We start from the raw sequence: 22,365 nt of genomic DNA, 5'->3' as shown, positions 1-22,365 counted from the left end.
AGAACTTTGGAAAGTGAAGTTGTGGGTGCTCCTTCACGATAATGCGCCAGCTCACACGCCCCTCCTGGTGTCAGATTACCTTTCAAAACATCATAATCCGATACTTCTACAACCAGCTTATTCTCCTGATCTCGTCCCATGTGAATCGTTCCTTTTTCTTTTATAAAGGAATTGGCTTTAAAGGCAATGATTCTTAAGTTTGATATGAATTGGCTTTAAAGGCAATGATTCTTAAGTTTGATATGAAGTACAGGCACCGGAGGATGCGACAAAAAAAAAGTTTGCACACACAATCCATGTTCAAATCTCTGTATGAACAATGGCAAAACTGCATAATTGCACAGAGTAGTTACTTCGAAGGAAACACCAAATAAACAGGTTCTGTCTGTATTTATTCTTCAGTAATAAAATAAGTCGTATATATAACTTTTTGAATGCAGTAGTATTGAGGAACTTGAAAATAATAAGCGAAGATGTTTAAACTCCGGAAACACTGTGATTACGCAAGAATGAAAATATAATTTTTATTGTTCTTAGAAACTATTTTTTTTTTAGCACATATTCCAGTATTTACATCGCCAAGATAGTCTTTCGGATGATTTCCGAACTTTCCATGATTTGTTCTTTGTTGATCACTAAAGGAGGTGCGAAGCGGATCTTGTCACCATGCGTTGGTTTCGCCAACAACCCATTGTCTCGGAACCTCAGACATACGTCCCAAGCATCTAATTCTACAAATGGTTTGAATTCATAATTTTTATTAGAGAAAGAAATATCTGCATTATCGAATTTTTATACTGAACTGAACGAATTGAGCATGACCAGGCTTTGTCGTAACAGTGATATAAGCTCAGTGCCACGGAGGGAGCCACAGTCTTGTAAATTATGTATTTACAATGTTCGAAGTTTTAAACTGTATTCGTACTTCATAAATACACAATTGAATGTAGACAACTTTTGTGTCATATTCAGAATCAATATGTTCTTACTTTCGTGGATGACGATAGCGATGAGAAGACCTTTACCGCGAACGAGCTTCACTTTGTCCTTTGGCAATTTGTTCAGTTCTTCCTGCAAAAGTTGGCCCATTTTCTCTGCATTTTCGGCCATTTTCTCTTCTTCCAACACCTAGAGAAATACAGATGTTAGTCACTAACAGTCTCTCCGTAGAGAGTAGGCAGACTTTTAACCCCTTTACGATCAGGGACGTAAAATTGCGCCCATACACCAATGAAATAAATTCAAACAAGTTCTCCGTATTTTCCTACTCTCGCTCACCATCGTGAAGCTTTATATTGTAACCCTATAAAATGTTTTTCTATGCACCTGATAGTGATTTTTTTACCCACATATAATGTATCTTTCTACCTTATATACATGCAAGAGCGAAAGAGAAGCGAACACGTAGGTTGAGGGTGAAAATAGACTAGAAAAAAAACTATTATCTACTTATCACACTTTTTCTTCTTTATATTTACTTTCATTTCTTCTTCCTTTTGCTAACGCGCGGTTAGGTTAGGTTACCAGATTTATCGCCGATTCGTCAAACGTAGATAATCGAAAATTTCTTGCCAAATACTTATACGTGAAGTGGTTAACACGAAACCCACATGAAAATTCAGGCATTTGCCATTTTCACTTTGAAATATGAAAGACACACGACAGCACCAAAATATAGCACGGAATAATAGAGTATAACACCTAGCAATCACAGACAGTGACAAAAAAAGCATTTCTAAACTTACAATGAAAATACAGGGTTCCCCATAAATTTGTAGTTTAAAAATTTATCAAAATTGTAATTGATATATTTGGATGCGGTTTGAGGTAAAGTTATTCACATGAAGGGTTCCCTCAACAGAAAAAATTAGTTCAAATTTATGTTGATAGAGGGCGCTGCATAAAGAAAATTACTGGAAATATGCAAATCAGTGTCCTATAAAATGCAGGGCACACGATTTACAGCTCATTTCTAAATTTTCCTGTCATTAACATGAACATTAGGTTTTAATTTTGATGTTAATATCGGTAGATAAAGCACTCACTATTAGTAGAGTGGTTTTACCTCTGCAACGAATCGCCAGTTGGAAGTTTACGACATTTCGGACTCAGATCGAAGAAAGGTTCAGGTCCGATCAATCCCGATTTGCGTCATTATAGCGCCCTCTATCGACAAAAATTTGAAATATTTGTTTTATTTTTGTTTAAAAAAGTCCCGTTTCGTGAGAATAACTTTTTTGCAAACCGCATTCAAATATACCAATTCCTTCAATTTTCATACATTTCTAAACAATTTACGAATTTATGGGACACCCTGTACATTATTGCAATCAAGAAATAGATGTGGTACTGAGTTTTTTTTCGCCCTACCGTCCAAAATTTGCAAAATAACAATGGCATCCCCTTCAATGGCGAACCACTTCGTAATAGTTACCTTTTCCCACAATAGACCAATTCAAATTCCGATAGAAAATTCTATCGATTACTTCAAGGCCCTGATATTCAGTTAAGCGACCTAAGGAAAGCTTATTAGATGTGTAGGTAGACAACATCCAGCATTGATGGCCCTATTGCCTACAGAGCGCCTCGGTATTCCTTCCGTGTAAACCTTGTAATATTCGAAACATACGGCGAAACACGAAAGAGGCTGAAATTCATTCTGTAGTTAATAAGTGTGAAGATAAGCCATATTTCAGTGATCACGGTCATTATTAAGATCGGTAATTTATCAAAAATATATATACTGTACCTTAAGAGCAGCCATTGCGACTTTGCAGGCGAGAGGGTTACCGCCGTACGTGGAGCCATGCTCACCAGGTTTTATGACGAGCATAATTGGATCGTTAGCTAGTACGGCTGAAACCTAATCAGTAAATTAAATTTTTTTGTAAAAATTATAAAAATCATATATCCTCAAAATACAACTACATAAACTCTATATGTAGTCATATACTATGTACAGGGGTCAGCACGGATCATGGCCTCAAAATTAGTGAAAATAGTGACCAAAATGTTTGAAAAAGTGACCAAATAGTGACCGAAATGTTTAAAAGTGACCAAATAGTGACCAAAATATTTTTAGAGAGAGAGACCAAATGGACAATGAATTTTTATTACCAAATTGAATGAATTGAAATTGAATTTAGTTTTAACTTTGCATTTCAATAGAACTCATTGAAATTGCTTTTTTTTTTTTTACATAATAGTGTGAAATAATTAAATCAAACTCAAACGCATTCTGCTAACCAGAAAAGTTTTGAATAACTTATCAAATTTATCAACAACTATGTGTGAGAGAATAACTACATTACATCCATTTTAAGTAACAGCAGCAATGCCTTCCCCCATGTTGCTTTCCACAACCCATCTTAAAATCAATTTAAGCAGGAAAAACTTCAAAGCGGAAAACATTTTTCCCAGTCAAAGAAGGGAAAAAAATGAAATAACACAAAATTTGATGAGAGAATTTGTCCCATCTACATTCCAGTGGATTTTTCATTCATGTTATGCTATGAATGACAGTATACAAAATGTACTCAAACGTTTTTTAACTAGTACAAATTTGATTTACATACCTAGGTTTGCATAATATGTTCCAACAAATTTTAAGAAATTTACTTAATGATTAAAAACCATAAAATTAAATTTTTAAAATTTTAAATTATTAAATTAAAAAAGTACTTAAATTACTGAATTATAAATTATTTAAATTACTGAATTATAAATTATTTAAATTATTAAATTGAATAAAATATTTAAATTATTAAATTGAATAAAATATTTAAATTATTAAATTGAATAAAATATTTAAATTATTAAATTCAATAAAGTATTCAAATTATTAAATTAACTAAATTATTTTAATTATATGTTGCGGGAGGGGCAATCCACCCTCCCCCCAGCGTCAATGGCAGAGCCTACTGATGTATACATATATATGATGTATATTAATTGTCATCGTGCCACACCCCTAAGGGTACGTCCATAGTGCACCGCTTCCCGCTTCTCGCTTTATTGCTTAAACCGCGGCAGTTGTAGAAGGCGAGATGAACTCGCGCGATTCTAGCCGGTGGTGGTTATAGTGCACCGCTCGCGGGAGCGTCTGCTTGCATGAGCAGTTGGCATCATGGAGCTATCACGTGGGGATATATTGTGTTTTTGTTGACAACAAAAAATATGTACATGAAATGAATAGGACTCACCTTAAAGTTGCAATAGGTTTAGTGTAATCGCTAATTATAGTTAATTAATTAATTGATGATAAATCAGCGATTTCGCTTTTAGTGCCACAACAAATTTTCGATTAGAAAAACGAGAATTAATCGTTACAAAATTTCGTTTGATTTAGTTTTATCGTCAATTAGTTTATATTAATGATAAAACTAAATCATGATCGATAATTAACTAATCAACTAATAACGATAAAACTAAACTGGCCGATAACTAGTTAATTAACGGCAAAATCCGTTGGATTTCGTTTTATCGTTAATTAGTTAATCAACTTAATTAGTTAATTAACGAATTAACGCTAAAATGAAATCCAACGGTATTTTGATTAATTAACGATATCGTTTTTATTACGTCAACTAATTAACGATTAGTATTAACAATAATTAGGCGTCATAAAAACTCCGTTGGATTTAGTATGATCATTAATGATTCTTAATTAATTAACGATTTCGCTTATTATGTCATAACTAATTAATGATTAGTATTAGCAACAATTATCCGTCACAAAAACTCCGTTGGATTCAGTATAATCGTTAATTAACCTTAATTAATGATTAATCACCGATATCACTTTTAGTGTCATATCTAGTTAACGATTAGTATTAACAATAATTATTCGTCATAAAAACTCCGTTAGATTCAGTATTACCATTGATGATCCTTAATTAATAACCGATTTCGCTTATATTATGCCATAACTAGTTAACGATTAGTATTGACAATAATTAATTCTCACAATAGGATTCACTATAATTGTTAATTTTCCTTAATTACTTGATGATTAACGATTTTGCTTTTATTATGTCATAATTAATCAACGATTAGTCAATCAACTCCGTCGATTTACTATTCCACTATAAAACGAACACTTACAGGAAAGTATCCGTTTTAAAGTGCAAGCGGTGAGCCGGTCAAGCGAGAAAAAGAAATAACAATTCATTCCGGTTAAAGCGGGTAAAAGCAGTTTCAGCCGGTAAAAGCAGGTAGGCGGGCGCACTATGGCCGCCCCAATGAGTGTTCACGATCTTTTTTCAGCCGCGATGAAGCGAGTAGCGAGAAGCGGTTCACTATGGACGTACCCTAAGACCTTAAAGTATCTCCACCTATGGCTGGACTGGGAAAAGTGGGCGAGTACTATTTTACAGGTGGGGGCACCAAAATAATACTGTCCTTGGGTGAGGGAAAAAATAAACCAGTTTTGAAATTTGTAAAAATACACTGCTGGCCACCGTAAATGCAACACCCTGAAGGAAGCATGCAAATAATATGAAATTTACAACATGCATTAGCGGAGGTGAGATATGCAAATGATTAGAATTTCAGCGCAGACGCACATCACACGCGCCTGTGGCGCCACTTCAAAGTGCTATTTAAGGCTTGGAGATTTCGACGATTTGAAGTACGGCAATTGTGTTTTTCTTGTGGTTTTTTTCAAAAAAACGATCAATTATGCCTCGTAGAAAACAGCGATCATCTTTTGATCAAGTATCCGAGTTCGACAGAGGAAGGATAGTGGCCTACCGAGATTGTGGATTATCTTTCAGGGAAATCGGTAGTCGTGTTGGACGAAACCAAACAACTGTAATGCGGATATGTGATCGTTGGATGCAGGAGGGTACGACGGACCGACGTGTTCGATCGCATCCACCTCAGTGCACCACTTCACGTGATGACAGGCGTATTGTGCGTATGGCAGTGACGGATCGCTCAGCCACATCACGAACCATAGCACAGCACATTCAGTCTGTACCGCATCATCCAGTGTCTGCGCGTACCATTCGACGCCGTTTACAGCAGAGTGGTCTGTCCACAAGACGTCCATTGCTTCGTCTACCCTTGACGCAGAACCACAGACGTCTCCGCCGCCAATGGTGCGATGAAAGAAGGATGTGGACGGCACAATGGAATGAAATTGTCTTTACTGACAAGTCACGCTTCTGTCTGCAACACCACGATGGTCGGATTCGAGTCTGGAGACACCGTGGAGAGAGGATGCTGAACAGCTGCGTTATGCACCGCCACACTGGTCCTGCACCGGGTATTATGGTATGGGGCGGTATTGGATATCACTCTCGCACTCCTCTAGTACGCATTGCCGGTACTTTAAAAATCCAGCGCTACATCTCCGAGGTGTTGGAGCCAGTTGTCCTTCCTTACCTTCAGGGCTTGCCCACAGCCATATTTCAACAGGATAATGCGCGACCACACGTGGCACGCATTGTCCAAAGGTTCTTCGTCAATCGCCAGATTGAATTGCTTCCCTGGCCAGCTCGCTCTCCGGATCTTTCGCCGATAGAAAACATGTGGTCCATGGTTGCTCAACGATTGACCCAGATTACATCCCCAGCTGCCACACCAGATCAACTTTGGCAACGCGTGGAAGCTGCTTGGTCTGCTGTACCCCAAGAACACATCCAAAGTCTCTTTGAATCAATGCCGAGGCGTGTGGCAGCGGTGATCTCCAACAATGGCGGCTACTCTGGCTACTGATTTTGGCAGGAACCACACTTCACAGAAGTCTATAAATTTAATCATTTGATGCTTGGTCAACATGTTATCTACGAAATAAATATTGTTGCGATATCTCTTGTCTTTCTTGGTGTTGCAATTTGGGTGGCCAGCAGTGTATATATTTTCCCTTTTTTTTACACACAACATACACCCCTGCAAAAAAAAACCACATTTACTCCTTTACCCAGAAACACAGGGGTGGGAAGTGACAAAGTCCATTTCGGAGCAGCTTTGAAGCAGCAAAATTCAGGATTCTGAGCAGTTTTGGAGCAGCAAATTCAGGATTTGGAACAGCAAAATATAGGATTCGGATCAGTTTTGGAGCAGCAAATTCAGGATTTGGAACAGCAAAATATAGGATTCGGATCAGTTTTGGAGCAGCAAAATATAGGATTTGGAGCAGATACTTATTGGAGCAGGGAAATTAACAAGAATATTTTCGTTAACCCTCATCCCTTTTCAAAATAAAACTGCACTGTCTTTTGTTATCAAAAATCTTTTCACCAGCTTGTTTTTTGTTTTTGGTGTTTCAGGCTTTTGACACCTTGTTTGAAAGAGAGGCTGTCATAAAATTTTTCACACCAGTCTATTTAAGATGATTTTTGCTTACTGAGGGCACTATTTGCTGCCTTGAACAGCAGCACTTCAAATGAGCAAAAAATTTTCTATAAGTTTTTTATACTCGGAAAGAAATTGTTGCAAAATGGGGGAGAATTTCGGAAGAATCAACACGACGTTTGGCGATTAAGTACGCATTATTTGGCGAGATTAGCGATCTGACACTCGTTATTCGGCAAAGTTTCTAAATTTACATTCGTAATTCGGCGAAAACACACTTTTTACTTCCGGAATGGAAATTTTTTTCACGAAACATCTGGATTTGACGCAATGACGATCGACTACAGTAATTTCTGCTGCTTCCAGTGGCGACTTTTTTTTAAACGGCAACTGACTCGCATTTGCATTTTAAAGCTTTTTTTTTTTTTTTTGAAGCCGAGCACAACTCAGGTCTATCGCCATGGGCAATTTACTACCTAGTCAGTTGTGCCGGAAGTGTACCTAACAGTCTGAGTGCGTATTTAGTGTTGTGTATGATTTTTTAGTGCTGCCATCTATATCTCAGAAGTGAATTGAGTGTAGTGTAATGACTGAATATTTATACTGTTTGTAGGACTGTCGCTCTCTGTGGCGAGACTTTTTAGCGGGGAGATTGGCTCGCATTTGCGCCTTGAAGTTATGAACCACAGAAAAACAACTTCAGCCGACCACCACTGTGGTGACGATGGGGCTCGAACCCGGGTCCCCGCGATGCGAGTCCGTCATTATGACCACTCGACCACCACAGCGGCGCACTTTAAAGCTGAAAGACCATTGCAAACTATCTTCAGTTGCACAATCACGGATATTATCGGGGTTTTACGATGGAAAGGCCGATAGTTTAAATAAGGCGTACAGTGGAATATATATAAAACACGCTCTTAGAAAGAATCGTTTCACGGTAAGCAGGAACAAAAATTTTTTGGCGTCCTTTAAGAAATTCTGGACATACGAAGCAAAATTAGCTATTTGGCGCAGAAAAATACGAAAACACTATTGGAGCAGGATGGCGCAAGATGTTAATTTTGGCGCGGTGTTCCTACCCCTGGAAACAGTATAATTTTGGCCTCCCCCCCCCCCGTAATTTTTAACAGAAAAAAAAGACTCAGCGGCCTTCCCCGGTAAATTTCCCATGAACCTTGTAAGCACCAACGTGGCGACTTTTTTTCGAGCCAAGGAATCGTCGTTTTGCGGTAGTCAATTCAAGATGGCTGACAAAGGGCACATAAAAAATCGATAGAAATATATCGGGAAATACGGAAAATTAGGATGAAATGAACACAAAAATCGAATCAACAACATACGGGGTTTATGGATGCTGCTGTCAGGGATACCTATTTTAGCGCGAAAACAAGTCACCACGTTAGCGCTGACTCCTCCCGTAACTTTCAACGAACAAAAATAGTGAATTCGCCCCCATCCGGGACACCCGATTCACCATGGCCGTAATACAATTGTTTTTTATGGAGGGGAAACGTAATTTGACTGCCCCTTGACTGTGAAATTCGATAATTTTGCAAATGAATTTTTATTGCCTTTTCTTAAATATACCATTCCATCAAAAACCCCGCCCAAGGCATTGCCCCCCCCCCCCGCTTTTGGATCTGATCACGGTATGTAGCAATCCGGGTCGCAAGTACGAACGAAAATTTACTATCGCTCGGGGCCGGTATCCACTCTTTTTAACAGAAAATGAGTAAACTCGGCACCTTTCTTCGTTCAACACCCGTGGACATGGCCCCCACAAGGGGTGGGCTGACAAGGCTCCAGCCCTGGGGCCCGGGATGATTTTCATTATTTTTTGTTTTTCACACTATAAATCCACCATAAAGGGGCCCGTGGAAGTCTGGTCAGGGGGCCCGCAAAAGTTCCCAGTCTAGGGGCCCTACTCCAAGATGTGGGGGCCATGCCAGTGGAACCAGACCCCCGCCCTCTCCTATTGCGGTCATAACAGACTCGAGACAAACGTTTTAATAACTTCCGAGGTCTAAAAATAAGATTTTTTTACACATCAAGAATGGCGCGCAAGATGTCGATATTTGTTGGGGGGCAGAGCGTACCGACTGAGCTGAAGAAAAACAATGATCAGAAGTTCATTTTGAACTTTTTCCATAAAAGTTGCAAAAACAAAAAACAAGATCATTTTCGTTCATCAAAAATACGGCCGGCAATCAAAAGAGAGAAACAAATCGAATCCCGACATACATCCATGCGGAAAAAACAGACATCTCACCTATAGAGAAAAAACCAGTCTATGTATCCGTGCTCCCGTGAGGGTACGCCGCCGCCGATTTGCATACAGCGTCGGAACAACCGATTCCCGCACGTGCATGGAGAGAAAAAAAAAGGAAAACAATCCAACAGTATTAAGTCAACAATCAGTATCGTGAGGATGCTCTAAATTAAGTTACGGCCCGGGCATAAAAAAAATTAATATTAGGCCCTTTAAATTAGGAAAAAAATGTGAAGTAGGGGCCAAAGGCGCGCTCGGTGTGCCCATCGTTAAATCCGCCTCTAGTTACGGCTCGCATGCACGTTAACTGAGTTTTTATCAGCCTGATGACAAATTTTCATCTGATTTGGAAACCCTTGTGTTAAACTAAATGTTTAATTGCAGGATTCTGTGATCTTTTCATAAATAGTTCTCCTTTCGATCAAATTTGGGGGTACGGTTTCTTGCTGAGATTTAAATCCAGTTAGAAATATAGTACGAATTTTATTTGTCGATAGATCGCGATTTTCAATCGGATGATTTTTTTTTATTGTAAGTAAATTCAAAATACATGCGAGCTTCTTTAACCTTGGCCAGCTACAAGAGTATTCTCCAAAGCGTATTAATACGCTTAATACGTATTAATAATACGCGTCTTTAATACGCGCTTTGGTATTCTCCCGCTGCGCGTAAGTTAGCTTCTGCACGGGCTCTCTAATCGTCATTTCAAATAACATTTAAAAAAATTAAGAAAAGTAACGATAGAACAAACAACAAATGTAACTTGCTCGATGCTCAGAGAAAGGAATTTGGCCCTTAGGACTAAAACTTTTTAAAACAAATAAAATAAAGGATCAATTTTAAAATAAGATGAAAATGAAAGAACGAGTGAGCACGTGGGGAAATAAGAAAGAATGGTAGTATAGGGGGGGGGAAAAATTCTTTGTTGTAAGTACGCCTTTTATGCTAGTTTTTTTTCCGTCCGGCTTTTCCATAAAATGACGATTCTTTAACGAAGGAGCTTTCTTTTTCCAAGCGCCTTGAAATCAAGTTATGTTGACGTCACACGGTATGCTCCCGGGAAGATAAGATGCCTTCGATCGTAGTTCAATGAAGGGAGGGAACAGGTCAAGTTCCTCCTTGAAGAAAAGAAAAACACTGACAGCAGAAAAGCGCGCGAGACCGAGGTTTTTTTGCTAAAAAAGTGGAAAAAGTGACCTGGGCCTGAAAATACGTAATAAAAGTGACCAGTTTCTAAAAAAGTGACTTTTAGTGAAAAAAGTGACCCGTGCCGAGCCCTGTATGTATTACTACATCTATTCTTTTCTCTATGTACAAAGAAAATAACTGATTACTGATAAACCTCATATGGGATATCATTCATGAAGTTTTTGACTATGCAAATTACATAAGTGTTGATGTTGGATATGATTGGTGAAAAATCTTGGGGGTAGTAAACGAAATTTTATCCTCAAACGATAGTCTTTAACTTTTGGTATCAAACGGTAGAAAGTAACGTACATTGGGATTCAAAGAAGTCTTCTGTTCTTCTTTCAAACCGAACACGGTCCATGTCCTATCACCGTTGGGCAATTTTAGAATATCCCGAAGGGGGCTGGACCGTTTCGGACTTTATTATATGAGAATAATAATTAATACATGAAACATAGAAAACATGTAAAATAAACACAGAAAAAAATAAAATTACAAATACAATATATACAAAGTAAGAAGCACGTAAGAACAGCCAGTAAGCCGGATCACGAGTACGAGTAAATCCTGGGTTGCCTGACCCTTCTGACCATTTGTCGTGTTGGTTCTATGTAGTCCGCGTTTCTGGTCTTATCATGGACAATATGCGGATTCACTTGTAGGTAGCGTACGAGCAGCGCCGTCTCAAGGCATGGGTCCACCAGGGAACGGCTCGGGGGCCTCACGCGAAGAGGGGCCTCACAAAATGAGATCTAGTTGAAATTTTCGAGAATTTGTTTGGTAGGGCATCAGAAAAATCAATTAGCCCGGGGGCCCATGATACTCTTAAGACGGCCCTGCGTACGAGGTCGGTGAGCAGTCTCACAAGGTTGAACAGTCACACTACACTGACGTGGCGTCAGTGTGGTGTGACTGTAATGTCAGAGACTGTAAATTCTGTGACGTGGGAATTTCACGTCATATAATTTTAACGTCGCAAAATTTCCACGAATCGGAATTCACAACGTCTCTGACATGACGCGATCACGTCACGTCAGTGTAGTGTGTTTCGGCCATTAGAGCTTTCCCTCTGCAGTATGCAGCTCAGCCAGTGCGTGCATGGTTTCAGCCGGCCGGGGGAATTGGAACTGGCTGGTATTGGGGCAAGTGGTCGCATAGTGAAGAGTCGTTCCCACCTCCGGGCATGCACATCTGCCGTTGGAATCTATCTTGAATCTTTCAAGGTGGGCAGCGAAGAAACTATGGCCAGTTAAAAGTCTTATGTTGCAATGATCTCTACTTTCCTGTTCCACTATCTAAAGACATTGTTGGAAGATGGAAAAACAACGTTTTTTCCATCAAGAATTCAGCCATGCCCATCAAATTTCATTGATGATTTCAGGTTTCATTGTTTGGTTTCATGATATGAATCTGAAGATAGTACTTGGTATAATCATTTCAAAAGATTGTGTCCTCATACTAAAAAAAAAGGAGAAACTATCGACATACACAAGGCAGCTAAAATCACTTTGAAGCAGTGGTAACGAGAGCCACATGGTTCGAGTTCAATCCAGATCAGTGCCAGAAAGTTATCAATCCAGCGTTTTGATGCATAAAATCCATAATCAAGGAAGAGAAGGCCACAGTTAAATGAATTTTAACGAAACCAGCATGCGTTTCATCATATTGTTTCGACAATATGATGAAACGCGATTATACGTTTCCATAAATGTCCCGATTTTCTACCCGTAATCTTAAGATTGAACTGTTCTATTTTCACATACATAACCAGGAAAGACATAACTCACTTATTCGATCCAGTTAACGCTTTGCGGTAAAGAGGTGTTTTCGGCATTTCGTTGGTTCAGTTCCTATTTCATAATAACTACCCGCAATGAGGAAGGTCCTCGAATGTTTGTCCCTTTGCAGATGGCTTATGTCACGGGTTCTCAAACTTTTTCATCCGCGAATCTCCTTTTGTTAATTAACGCTTATCCGCGGCTTCCCGAAGCAAGTATAGCAAAGAATCGCTTCGAAGAACCAGAGAGCAAAATTTTTGCGGCATGCCAAGGTACCGAGGCGCACAGTTTGAGAACTCCTGGCTCACGCGGTCTGCTAAGAAGCCGAATTTAAAAGGGCCCTTATTATTATCGTAAAGGGCCGTTGTAACAATGAAGTACCGTTGTTTCCTAATGCGGTTCTACGCCGAGTCCACCCCGACATGCGACCGCAATAGGCTAATGTCTATTTGCATGTGCATTCGCGCAATAAAACATTTCTTTTTCAAATGTTCGACACAAAAGCGAAAAATTGTTTTGAATTTTTAAAAGGCATTCACAATTCACTTCATGTACATTTTTTTACTACCGATATGATCAAGAAGAACCTTTCAGAAGATGGAAATGCAAATTACAGCCATACTATATATTTAGGCTTTCTGACACGAACATTTCATGAACTGCGCTGGCGAGTTTCTGGAATGTTCTATTGTTTTCCTTTTTTGAAAGAAACGTGTAGTTAATATCAAACTTACCGGGTAAACTCCTCCAGATAAAGCTTTTCCCAACATAAGAATGTCTGGCCTAACATTTTCGTGGTCCACACAAAGCAATCTAAAAAGTAAAAGTTCAGAATTTTAATATGATATTTGATGATTTTTAATTTCTGTCAACCAGCTGATTCTGTGGGTCACCAGTTATGTCTAAATATTATTTGTACTGTAGACAGCGTTCATTCGGGAAACCAGTGGTACGAGAAATAGACGGTATTATACTATTACTTTACCGTACCTGCTCCTCGTGCTCATCCCTCTGCGGAATTTCTAACGAATCGGTACGTGTCGGAATTTGTGTTCTGTGTACGTGTGACTCGTTAAAAGTATTTATATTGTGAGAGTTGCGCTTGTTCCGTGTTCTTGCTGAGGAAACCATCTATCTTACATATTTTGAACTGAAGATGGTAAACGCTTGAATTTTCATGTTATTCAAGTATCACGTTTTTGGTCTGCCTGCTCTCTGCGGAGAGACTTTTTCAAATGAGAAACCGGCAAACGGAATTATACTAATAAAAATGAGGAGAACCTTTGGTCCACAAGTGATCACAAGTTTAGTGTCGATGGATTGATGAAAATTTGGATCATGATTCAAATCAATGTACAGTCATCAATAGTGAGCGCGTTGTGATCGTTCCAATTCACATCAATATACTTATGTGATTACTAGCAGAGCTGGGATTTTTATGATCTAAAACTATACAAAAATGCTCTATGAAAAATGCATTTATGCCCTAGAAAAGCTAAAAATATGCTCTATGAAGCCAAAAAAAAAAGAACTAACTAACTTCTTTTTACTGTTTCCAGTAACATTAATAATGAGCTAATGAGAAAATATTAATGCTACAATTAACGACTTCTACGATTATTAATGCTATAAGTATTAAGTATTAATACTACTTAAAAAAATCATTTTACTATCACATCTATGTAACACACAATGAATAAGTAACGCACGGGGACTTTAAAGAAGAGTGGGGGATGTTAACTCAATGGATGGCCCTGGGGATCGAAATTCGGGTCCTTCCCCCCCCCCTTTACCGGCGATGGATTTGCTCGAAAATAGTGAAGGATGTGAAAATATTGAAACCTATCAGTGAGAAATTGAGGCCATGGGGGAATCCCCATATTTTCATTGAAAACGCAGAAATATGCTAAACGAAAAGTGTAAAAATATGTCTTAAAATGACTGAAAATCAAGGAAAAATGCTCTATCGCGTGAAAACAGTGAAATATGCATAAATCATGAGAAAAAAAAATAGAAAATCATGGAAATCGTAGTGAGATTGCCAACAAACCTTTCATAAAATATTATACACGCAAAACCAAATATGCATTTAAATTAGGTAAATAATAAAAAAAAAACTGCATTACTTTCCAGTCCGGCAAAGTCCTGTCTGTACTTCATCCGCGATCCATAACACGTTGTACTTACTGCAAAGCTCTCGCACTTTTTTCAGGTACCCCGGATCGGGGACGACGACGCCCGCTTCCCCTTGGATAGGTTCAACCATGAATGCACAAACTCTATCATCCTTTAATTTTTCCTACGAAAGATTCCAAGAGAGAAGTGTATGAAAACGTGAAAAGTTACTTCGAAAATTCGTGAAATTACTTCCTGCAAAGAGACAAAATTTATAGATATCATAAACGCACATTACCTCCAATGCCTGTAAGTCATTGTAAGGAATTATTTCGTAACCCGGCATGTAAGGTCCGAATCCAGCATAACTTGATGGGTCGGTAGAGCTTGAAATAGCACCAAGCGTCCTTCCCCAGAAATTGCCTTCGGCGAATATTATCTTGGCTTCATTTTCGGGAATTTTCTTGACTTCGTAGCCCCATTTCCTCGCGATTTTGCAGGCGGTTTCTCCGGCTTCGACACCTTGAAGAAATAGTAGTGATTAAAAACTGACAGATGCGTAATTACAACGAAGATTTATTGCTCTAGAATGAGATAAAAATACCAAGTTGAATGTCATAATCAAATCAGTTTACCCGTGTTCATTGGTAGAACTTTATCGTACCCGAACATGTTCGAGACGAATTCTTCGAATTCTCCCAACGCCGACGTGTAGAAAGCTCTTGATATGAGAGTAGCTTCCTTAGCCTGTTGCAGCATGGCCTCGATGATCCGGGGATGGCAGTGGCCTTGGTTGACAGCGCTGTAAGCGCTGAGGAAGTCAAAGTATTGACGATCTTCTACGTCCCAAACGTGGACTCCTGAAAATAAAACAAAGGCCTTGATCCACAGGTTCCACATTTTTTAGTCTACGGGCCGGATATGCGAAATGTATACCGCTCGCGGGCCACCAACAGCTTTTTTTATAGGATTCGGACCGGGAGTGCTCAGTTCCCATTTAATATTTTTTCTGCCAAGCTGGAGAATTATATTTATGACACACGGAGAACAATGAATGCAGCTACGCCCCGGCTTACGAACGGGGTTCGTTCCGAGCATCGTACGTAAGTTGAAGCGTTCGCAAGTGGAAATCGCACTAATTTTAAGGAGGCATCACCGGTGTGTCTTCAATCATTTACAGATTTTTTGAATATTTAATAATTAATTCCTTTAGGCCTGCTGGAAGTACTTTTCAGTTCTTTGAGGCTACAAAAAGTGTTTGCATTATGCGTGTATGTATTTAGTTTATTATACAATGGTATTTGTACAACATATATATCTAAATTTGTGTATTTTATATGTTAGTATTTATTAATTAAATTAAAGAATACTTCCTTCTAAAATACTTTCCATCTACCGGGGGCCCAAAAAATATCCAACACATCAAAAAAACTGTGTTACGAATTGCATGCAAAATTCAAACGCAGAGAAGCAAAGAGCTAGTCCAACCCATTTAACAAACTTTCCATCCAACCCAACCTTCACAGCTGATATTCTGGATATTCTCGAAGTCGAACGGTTCCATCCGTGGCAGAGCCGGGCACGGCAAGGTGGCTCAGGGTGACTCAGCGGCAATGAAATCTAATAATCTGAATTTCTGGAACGCTGATTCTCATAAGCGGAATAGTAATCAAAATCTGGGGGGGGGGAAAGAGGTATGATGATGTCAATTCATTACATCAGTCGATTCCGTCATTGACGCTGCCTCCCCAATTACAGTATCTACGTCCATGCTGATACTTCCAGCTAAGCAAAATATTATATAACATCACTTTGCCTGGGATTCCAGATACTTTCAGGACAGTCATGACTCGTTCTTTCTTTTGACCATGGTTTCATTTCCCTCGTCCCCTCGCCTCTTAACAAACAGTGCCGTCTTAAGGTATGGGCCAACTCAAGCACGGCCCGGGGGGCTCACAAAAATTGGATAACATTGGAATTTTGTTTGTATAAAGTGAGCGTGTATTTGCTAAGGAGGACCTCAGAAAAATCATATGGCCCGGGCGTCCATGACGCTCTTAAGACGGCTCTGTTTACAAATTGAATGAATGGGGGGTTTCTTTGACTTTTATTTGCCCATCGTTCTCTTTGAATATCTTAGGGTACAGAGGAGACTATGCGACCCCAGCTTGGGAATCATAGGTAAAAATAGCAGTTAAGTAAATTTTGTACAGAACATACTTTGAAAATACTGTACGTAATTAAGGAATGAAAATGGGGATAGAGGAAGAACACCGGCAGCTGTGCAGTCATAGTGCTGGACTCTCATTGCGAGGATATAGGTTCGAACCCCACTGGTGGTGCTCGGCTGAACACACATTCTGGCATGTGACAATTCAACAGAAATTCCGCAGAGGGAAGTGATTGAGGTACATGTACGGGTGAGTAGTAGGAACAGAACCGTCCGCAACAATATACCTTTTTCACAAAAGTTTTTCGCGGTCCCCATTTGGCCCGGAGGTTGTGCAACTCTGCCTAAATCGGTACAGAAACCTCCTCTCCGGAGAAACTGAACAATGAAATAACCCAGAAAATTGACACTTCTCACCTTTCGCTTTGTGAACAGCAACTGGCAGAGGCTTATAATTGTGTGCTCCATACTTGGCTTCCCTTTCGAAGACTTGTTGAGAGTTGAGATGGTACTTCGATGAATGACGTCTACTCGACAAGGTAAAGACAGCGTTCTTGAGTATGGTCTGCGCATCGGTCTTTGCAATCGCTGTCGATAGTCGTCGCATCGCTGAAGAAGACATCGCGGAGATTCTGCAAGAATTTCCGAAAAATTCGATAAAATTGGCAGTGATAGTATCAGATATCAGACAAAATTAGGCTAATAATAAGGAAAATATACCTAATTGACAGAGATGCAGGACATTGATTGAATTGAACAAAAATCCAATGTTTTATCAGTGATTATTATGAATTACCTGTACGTGTGTCGTCTTTATTCAGAGCCGCAAAACGGAGATCCTATGATGAAACGGGTTCCTCAATTTTCAGAAAAGCTGACTTATTATCTAACTGATAGGGAATATCGATGCCGGTTCTAGAAATAAATCGCTTTTCTTCATGAAGATTCTTCAGCTCATGTTCATGACGTCAGATCATGAATAGATTTTAGACTACAATGAGTTTTCTTTTCCCTTTCCATGTAATCAGCGTTTCATCACACAATAACACGTGCATGCAACCATTTCTCTTGATCTTGGTGGATATAAGAAAAAGTTCCAATATGTTTTCAGATACGGATGACGAAACGACTATCATCAGGTCACTATCTTTTCGATCTCGTCCGCGTAACACTTTTCACAGATTAACGAACGTGATAAAATCGAAGTATAAACACGGAAATCACTTTCTTGGCAACGCCTCAGATTATCGAAATCAAATTTAGTGTGAGAGTGATGCATAATTTTTATCATAACTTTAGTAAATACGTAGTTGCAGAGTCTAAGAAAACTTGATTGAATCATGTCAAAAATTTCTAAAATTTTAGTAATTTTATTCAGTTAAATTTTTTATTTAAAAAAATTTAAGTTAAATATTAACCCTTACAGAGCGGCAATGCCGAGATATCTCGGGTTCTGAAAACCCTTTCAAAATGGCAACCCCGAGCCCACATACCATTGAAAGTTTGCTTCTCTTGATAACATGTTCTCCTTCCCCCCCCCCAGTCCTGTCAATCAACTGCCAGTGGGCGGAGTCAGCTTTTATTCAAAGTCTGATAACAGAAGGGAAGAAAGACGATAGCTTTCTGTTTTCTTTTTGAGGTAGTATAGTATTATTGCGTACCGCATAAATAACAAAAATGTAGTTCTTTTTTTGTCTTTTCTTGTTTTCCTTTTTTATTATTTTGTGTTTGGAAGGGGGGGGGGGGAGCATTTATCAGCTCGCAATCGGGGAAAAAAATTCTTCTTGAAAATAGGTGGCAATTTTTAGAAGGTTTAGTGATTTCCAATATGGAAGTTGTAATCGGATCAGAAAAATTTTAAAAACCGATTAACGGGTAAAATATTGAAACCCAGATGGATCCAGGACCAGCTCGAGACAAAATTTTCACCCATACGAAGCTTCTCTGGCGTAAAAGCCGCATCTGTTAAATGATCTAGAAAACTTGTATGCGTCCACCATGAAGGATGCCTCGAAAATTGCAGTTATCTCTGCAAATTCTTCCATCCAATACATTCCTAGTTGGAATTTTCCATACATTCTCAACCCCTCTTCCCGATTGGCATCCCTCTTACAGTAGTACCCCGGGCAGCCGCACGTTTCTCACAGCCCTAGAGAGCACCTGTTCTGTAGGAGGTGCTGCCTAGACCCGCCCCCTGGTGGGCCACAGTAACGGCATCGTGGTCCTCGTAGACAAAGCAGTGTGCTGAAGCTCTTTACGAGACTTCAGGCTAAGAACATAGTGGGAGGCAGTGCAAAGTTATCGCGTATAGCTCCATCTGAAAGGAGCCCAGACCGTGCTTCGGGGAGAAATGGCATCGCCTCAACGATTGGGTCGTCTTAACGTATGGTCCCGTCCGGGCACCGCCCGATAGCCTTTGAATGCAAAGGGCGGTGCTTGATAATGAAATTCGATACAATGATTTTCTAAAGTAAAGCATGTGAATTGGTAGATAGGCACATTCAGAAAAGTAGGGGCGTCCCCAGAACATCATTCTACAAGTGCCGTCTTAGCGCCTGGGCCCACTCAGCTACGACCCAGGAGCCTCAAGAGCGAAGAACCCTTGTGAAAATGAGATCCAGTTAAAATTTTCGAGAGTAAGCATTCGTGGAGCCTTTCTCCTCTTATGGCTAAGGCCCCACGAAACTTTTAAGACGGCCCTGGTCAATGGGTAAGGGCATGCAATTTTTATCGAGGGTGGGGGGGCAAACCGGATTCAACCCCCCCCCCCGCCCTTCCTTCCGGTTGAATAATAACTAATTTTTCATTTTTGTTTTGAAGTAAGAACTATCTTATGCATGGGCGAAGATACGGGGGGGGGGGCAGCCCCCCAGCATCAAAGGTGAAGCCGACTGATCTAATGCATATATGTATAGATGAATCGACAACAGCATCATCTTGCCGCCCCCCTCCAGACTTCCAAGTCTATCTCCGCTTATGATTTTATGGTTCTTCCTCCCTTTAACTTGCTGCCTCCATCGAGGACGTCGGGGCACGCGCTTCTATTGACCTATTTTATCTCAGCCTGGTCGAAGGGATCGGGCTACAAGAGTCGAATCAAACAGGAACGGGGCCATCTTAATGGCATCACAGGTTCATGGGCAAAGTGATTTTTCTGGGACTTCGTACCTGCACTAAATATCTGCTACCCAATTTCCAATTTGCATTCTCACTGTCGAAAATTCGACCAGACCTGATTTCCACGAAGCCCTTTCTCAGGGCCGGATCTTGAATCCTACGAACTAAGGATGGGGGAGGGTCGATAGATTTTTTAGGGCGCCAGCTGCGGGGAGGGGTGATTTTTTTTTATCCCAAAAATAATAATATTCGCTCACACTTGAGAAATGTCTAGAACCGGCCATGGCCCTTCTGTTTTGGCCCGGGTGGCCCCATGCGTTAAGACGGCACTTATGAATTACAAAGCATAATAATAAAAATTTCCATTTTGATTTTACGAACTTCCTTCATAATTCAGTATTTAAACCTATCGTTGTTCGCTAAAAGCATTTTCATGACTATAAGTTAAAAACAGCCCCCCGAAGTACTGGGTCCCGACCAGGGCCGTCTTAACGCATGGGCCCACCCGGGCACGGCCCGGGGGCCTCAAGGGAAGAGGGGCCTCACAAAAATGAGATCCGTTTGAAATTTTCTAGGATTTACTGGGTAGGGCCTCGAAATAACCACGTGGCTCGGGGGCCCATGATACTCTTAAGAAGGCCCTGGCCGCAACTAGGTGTTTGGTCACCTGGGGCAAGAGCGCATTTTGGTACCCACTTGTAATGTTGAAGGAGAGGTTAAAGAGTGGACTTTGCACCCCCTCTGGTCCAGCGCCCGGGGCACGAGACCCGCCTGCTCCCCACGTCTAAACATTGGCAAAAATAATCATAAATTATACTGTTTTTAACAATTTTAAAAAACTACTTATTAGGGTCGTCTTAAGAGCATCATGACCCCCGACAGTGCCGTCTGAAGGCACGGCCGGGGGCATAGGCACCGGAACCTCGGGACTGAGGCTGTTTGAGCCAGGGCCGCAACTGGGGCGGGAGCAGGCGGGTCTCGTGCACCGGGCCCTAGACCCGAGGGGTGCGCCAATTTCATTCTGAAACCTCTCCTTCAACATTACAACGGGGCGTCAAAATGCTCGCTTGCCCTGGGCGACCAAGCACCAAGTTGCGGCCCTGATTTGAGTCCCCGCCCCCAAATAAATTTTGTAGTGGCGTATCTGCCCGGGGGCTCATAAAAATGAGATCTGGTTGGAATTTTCGAGAATTTGCCTGGCGGGGCAACAGAAAAATCACTTGGCCGGGAGAGGGGGGGGGGCACGATTCTCTGACGGTCCTGTCGCCCAGATCAAATTTTTTGGAGGACTCCTACCAGGCAAATTCTCGATAATTTCAATTATATCTCATTTTTATGAGCACCGCCACTCCCCCCAGGCCGTAGTGGGGGGGGGGGGGACTAAGGTGTCTGGTCCCCCCCGAAATGTGAGGAAAATGACCAAAAAAGGGGAAAAGATGGCCAAATCTATTATTCTATCACTTCCACTTCGTTCCCTCCCCCCACGAAATGAAAGTGGTCTCCCCGAATGAGATTTCTGGCAACGGGCCTGCCCCGCTTCTCTTGAGGTGCTACTACATTAGGCATAAAATGCGATATTTTTCGAGCCCGACAACCCCTTCGCTGACCTCCGAAATTGAATTCCTTCGTAGCTCTGTTCCTGATCTTCAAAAATATCACATTTTACGTCACGGAAATAAAATGATACAGCGATCAAACTAATATTGTACAAACAAAGCTATTTGCTCCATAAATTGAAAAACTGATTAATTATAGAAAAAAAAAAGAATAATAATAAAAAGTTACTCACTAAAATGTAATTAATTTTGAAACACGGCCAACGGGAAGTCAATTGGAAATCTCCAATACGCAAGTCCGACTACATAATACGCATGGGTATGACAATTTTGTTACAGCGCCATCTATTAAATATTAAAGGTACTATATTTTATCCAGAGCAAAATATGAATTAATTAATGTCACTTGACACGTCTTTGCATTTTCACGTGCTCGTATACATGAGCCCCCCCAACAAGAGTGGGGGGAGGGGGGGGGGCTGACAGTCGTGGGGCCCTGAACGATTCTCATAATTTTCTTTATTTTCCACGCTATAAATTCATCATTGAAACGCCCCCCCCCCCCCAAGAGATCTCAGCCTAGGAACTCTTCTCCAGGATGTAGGAGGACCATGCTCGTATGTATATTTCTACCATTGAATTAGAAAATTTCATCAATTTATCTTGTTATAACGGTTGCATAAATAGATAAATTTTCAAAAAAAAGTAAAAAAATATCAATGGATAAGTTAGTTATTTCCATGATGACCATACATCCCGTATTTCCCGTTACGATTGGGAAAATAGGTGATATTCTGTTGTGTATATGCAGTTGCGCCATCTATTGCGAACATACGTAAGTTGCATAGCCAATGAAGTTCAGTCACC

General features: G+C 40.4%; 1 protein-coding gene across 3 annotated transcripts; it reads right to left on the bottom strand.

Moving 5' to 3' along the window:
- Positions 1 to 510: 510 nt before the first annotated feature.
- Oat (Ornithine aminotransferase precursor) lies at positions 511 to 21,842 on the bottom strand. 3 transcript variants are annotated; one of them, XM_089245018.1, is made up of 9 exons: positions 21,732 to 21,842; positions 17,243 to 17,457; positions 15,291 to 15,515; positions 14,954 to 15,177; positions 14,667 to 14,839; positions 13,275 to 13,353; positions 2,750 to 2,863; positions 990 to 1,128; positions 511 to 731 (listed from the first exon to the last, which is right to left on the bottom strand). In XM_089245018.1, exons 2-9 carry the CDS (start codon positions 17,445 to 17,447, stop codon positions 571 to 573), a joined length of 1,320 nt encoding a protein of 439 aa, XP_089101144.1. In that variant the 5' UTR covers positions 17,448 to 17,457; positions 21,732 to 21,842; the 3' UTR covers positions 511 to 570. The 3 variants fall into 3 exon arrangements, with proteins under 3 accessions (XP_089101144.1, XP_089101145.1, XP_089101146.1); XM_089245019.1 differs by lacking the exon at positions 21,732 to 21,842 and adding an exon at positions 17,622 to 17,904; XM_089245020.1 differs by lacking the exon at positions 21,732 to 21,842 and adding an exon at positions 17,546 to 17,821.
- Between the last annotated feature and the right edge of the window lie 523 nt (positions 21,843 to 22,365).

This window comes from Pholcus phalangioides, unplaced genomic scaffold (assembly GCF_987345545.1).
Source record: "Pholcus phalangioides strain wild (caught in Gottingen) unplaced genomic scaffold, Ppha-v1.0 ptg000015l_1, whole genome shotgun sequence".
Lineage (NCBI taxonomy): Eukaryota > Metazoa > Arthropoda > Arachnida > Araneae > Pholcidae > Pholcus > Pholcus phalangioides.
This window is presented reverse-complemented; position numbering and strand designations above follow the sequence as displayed.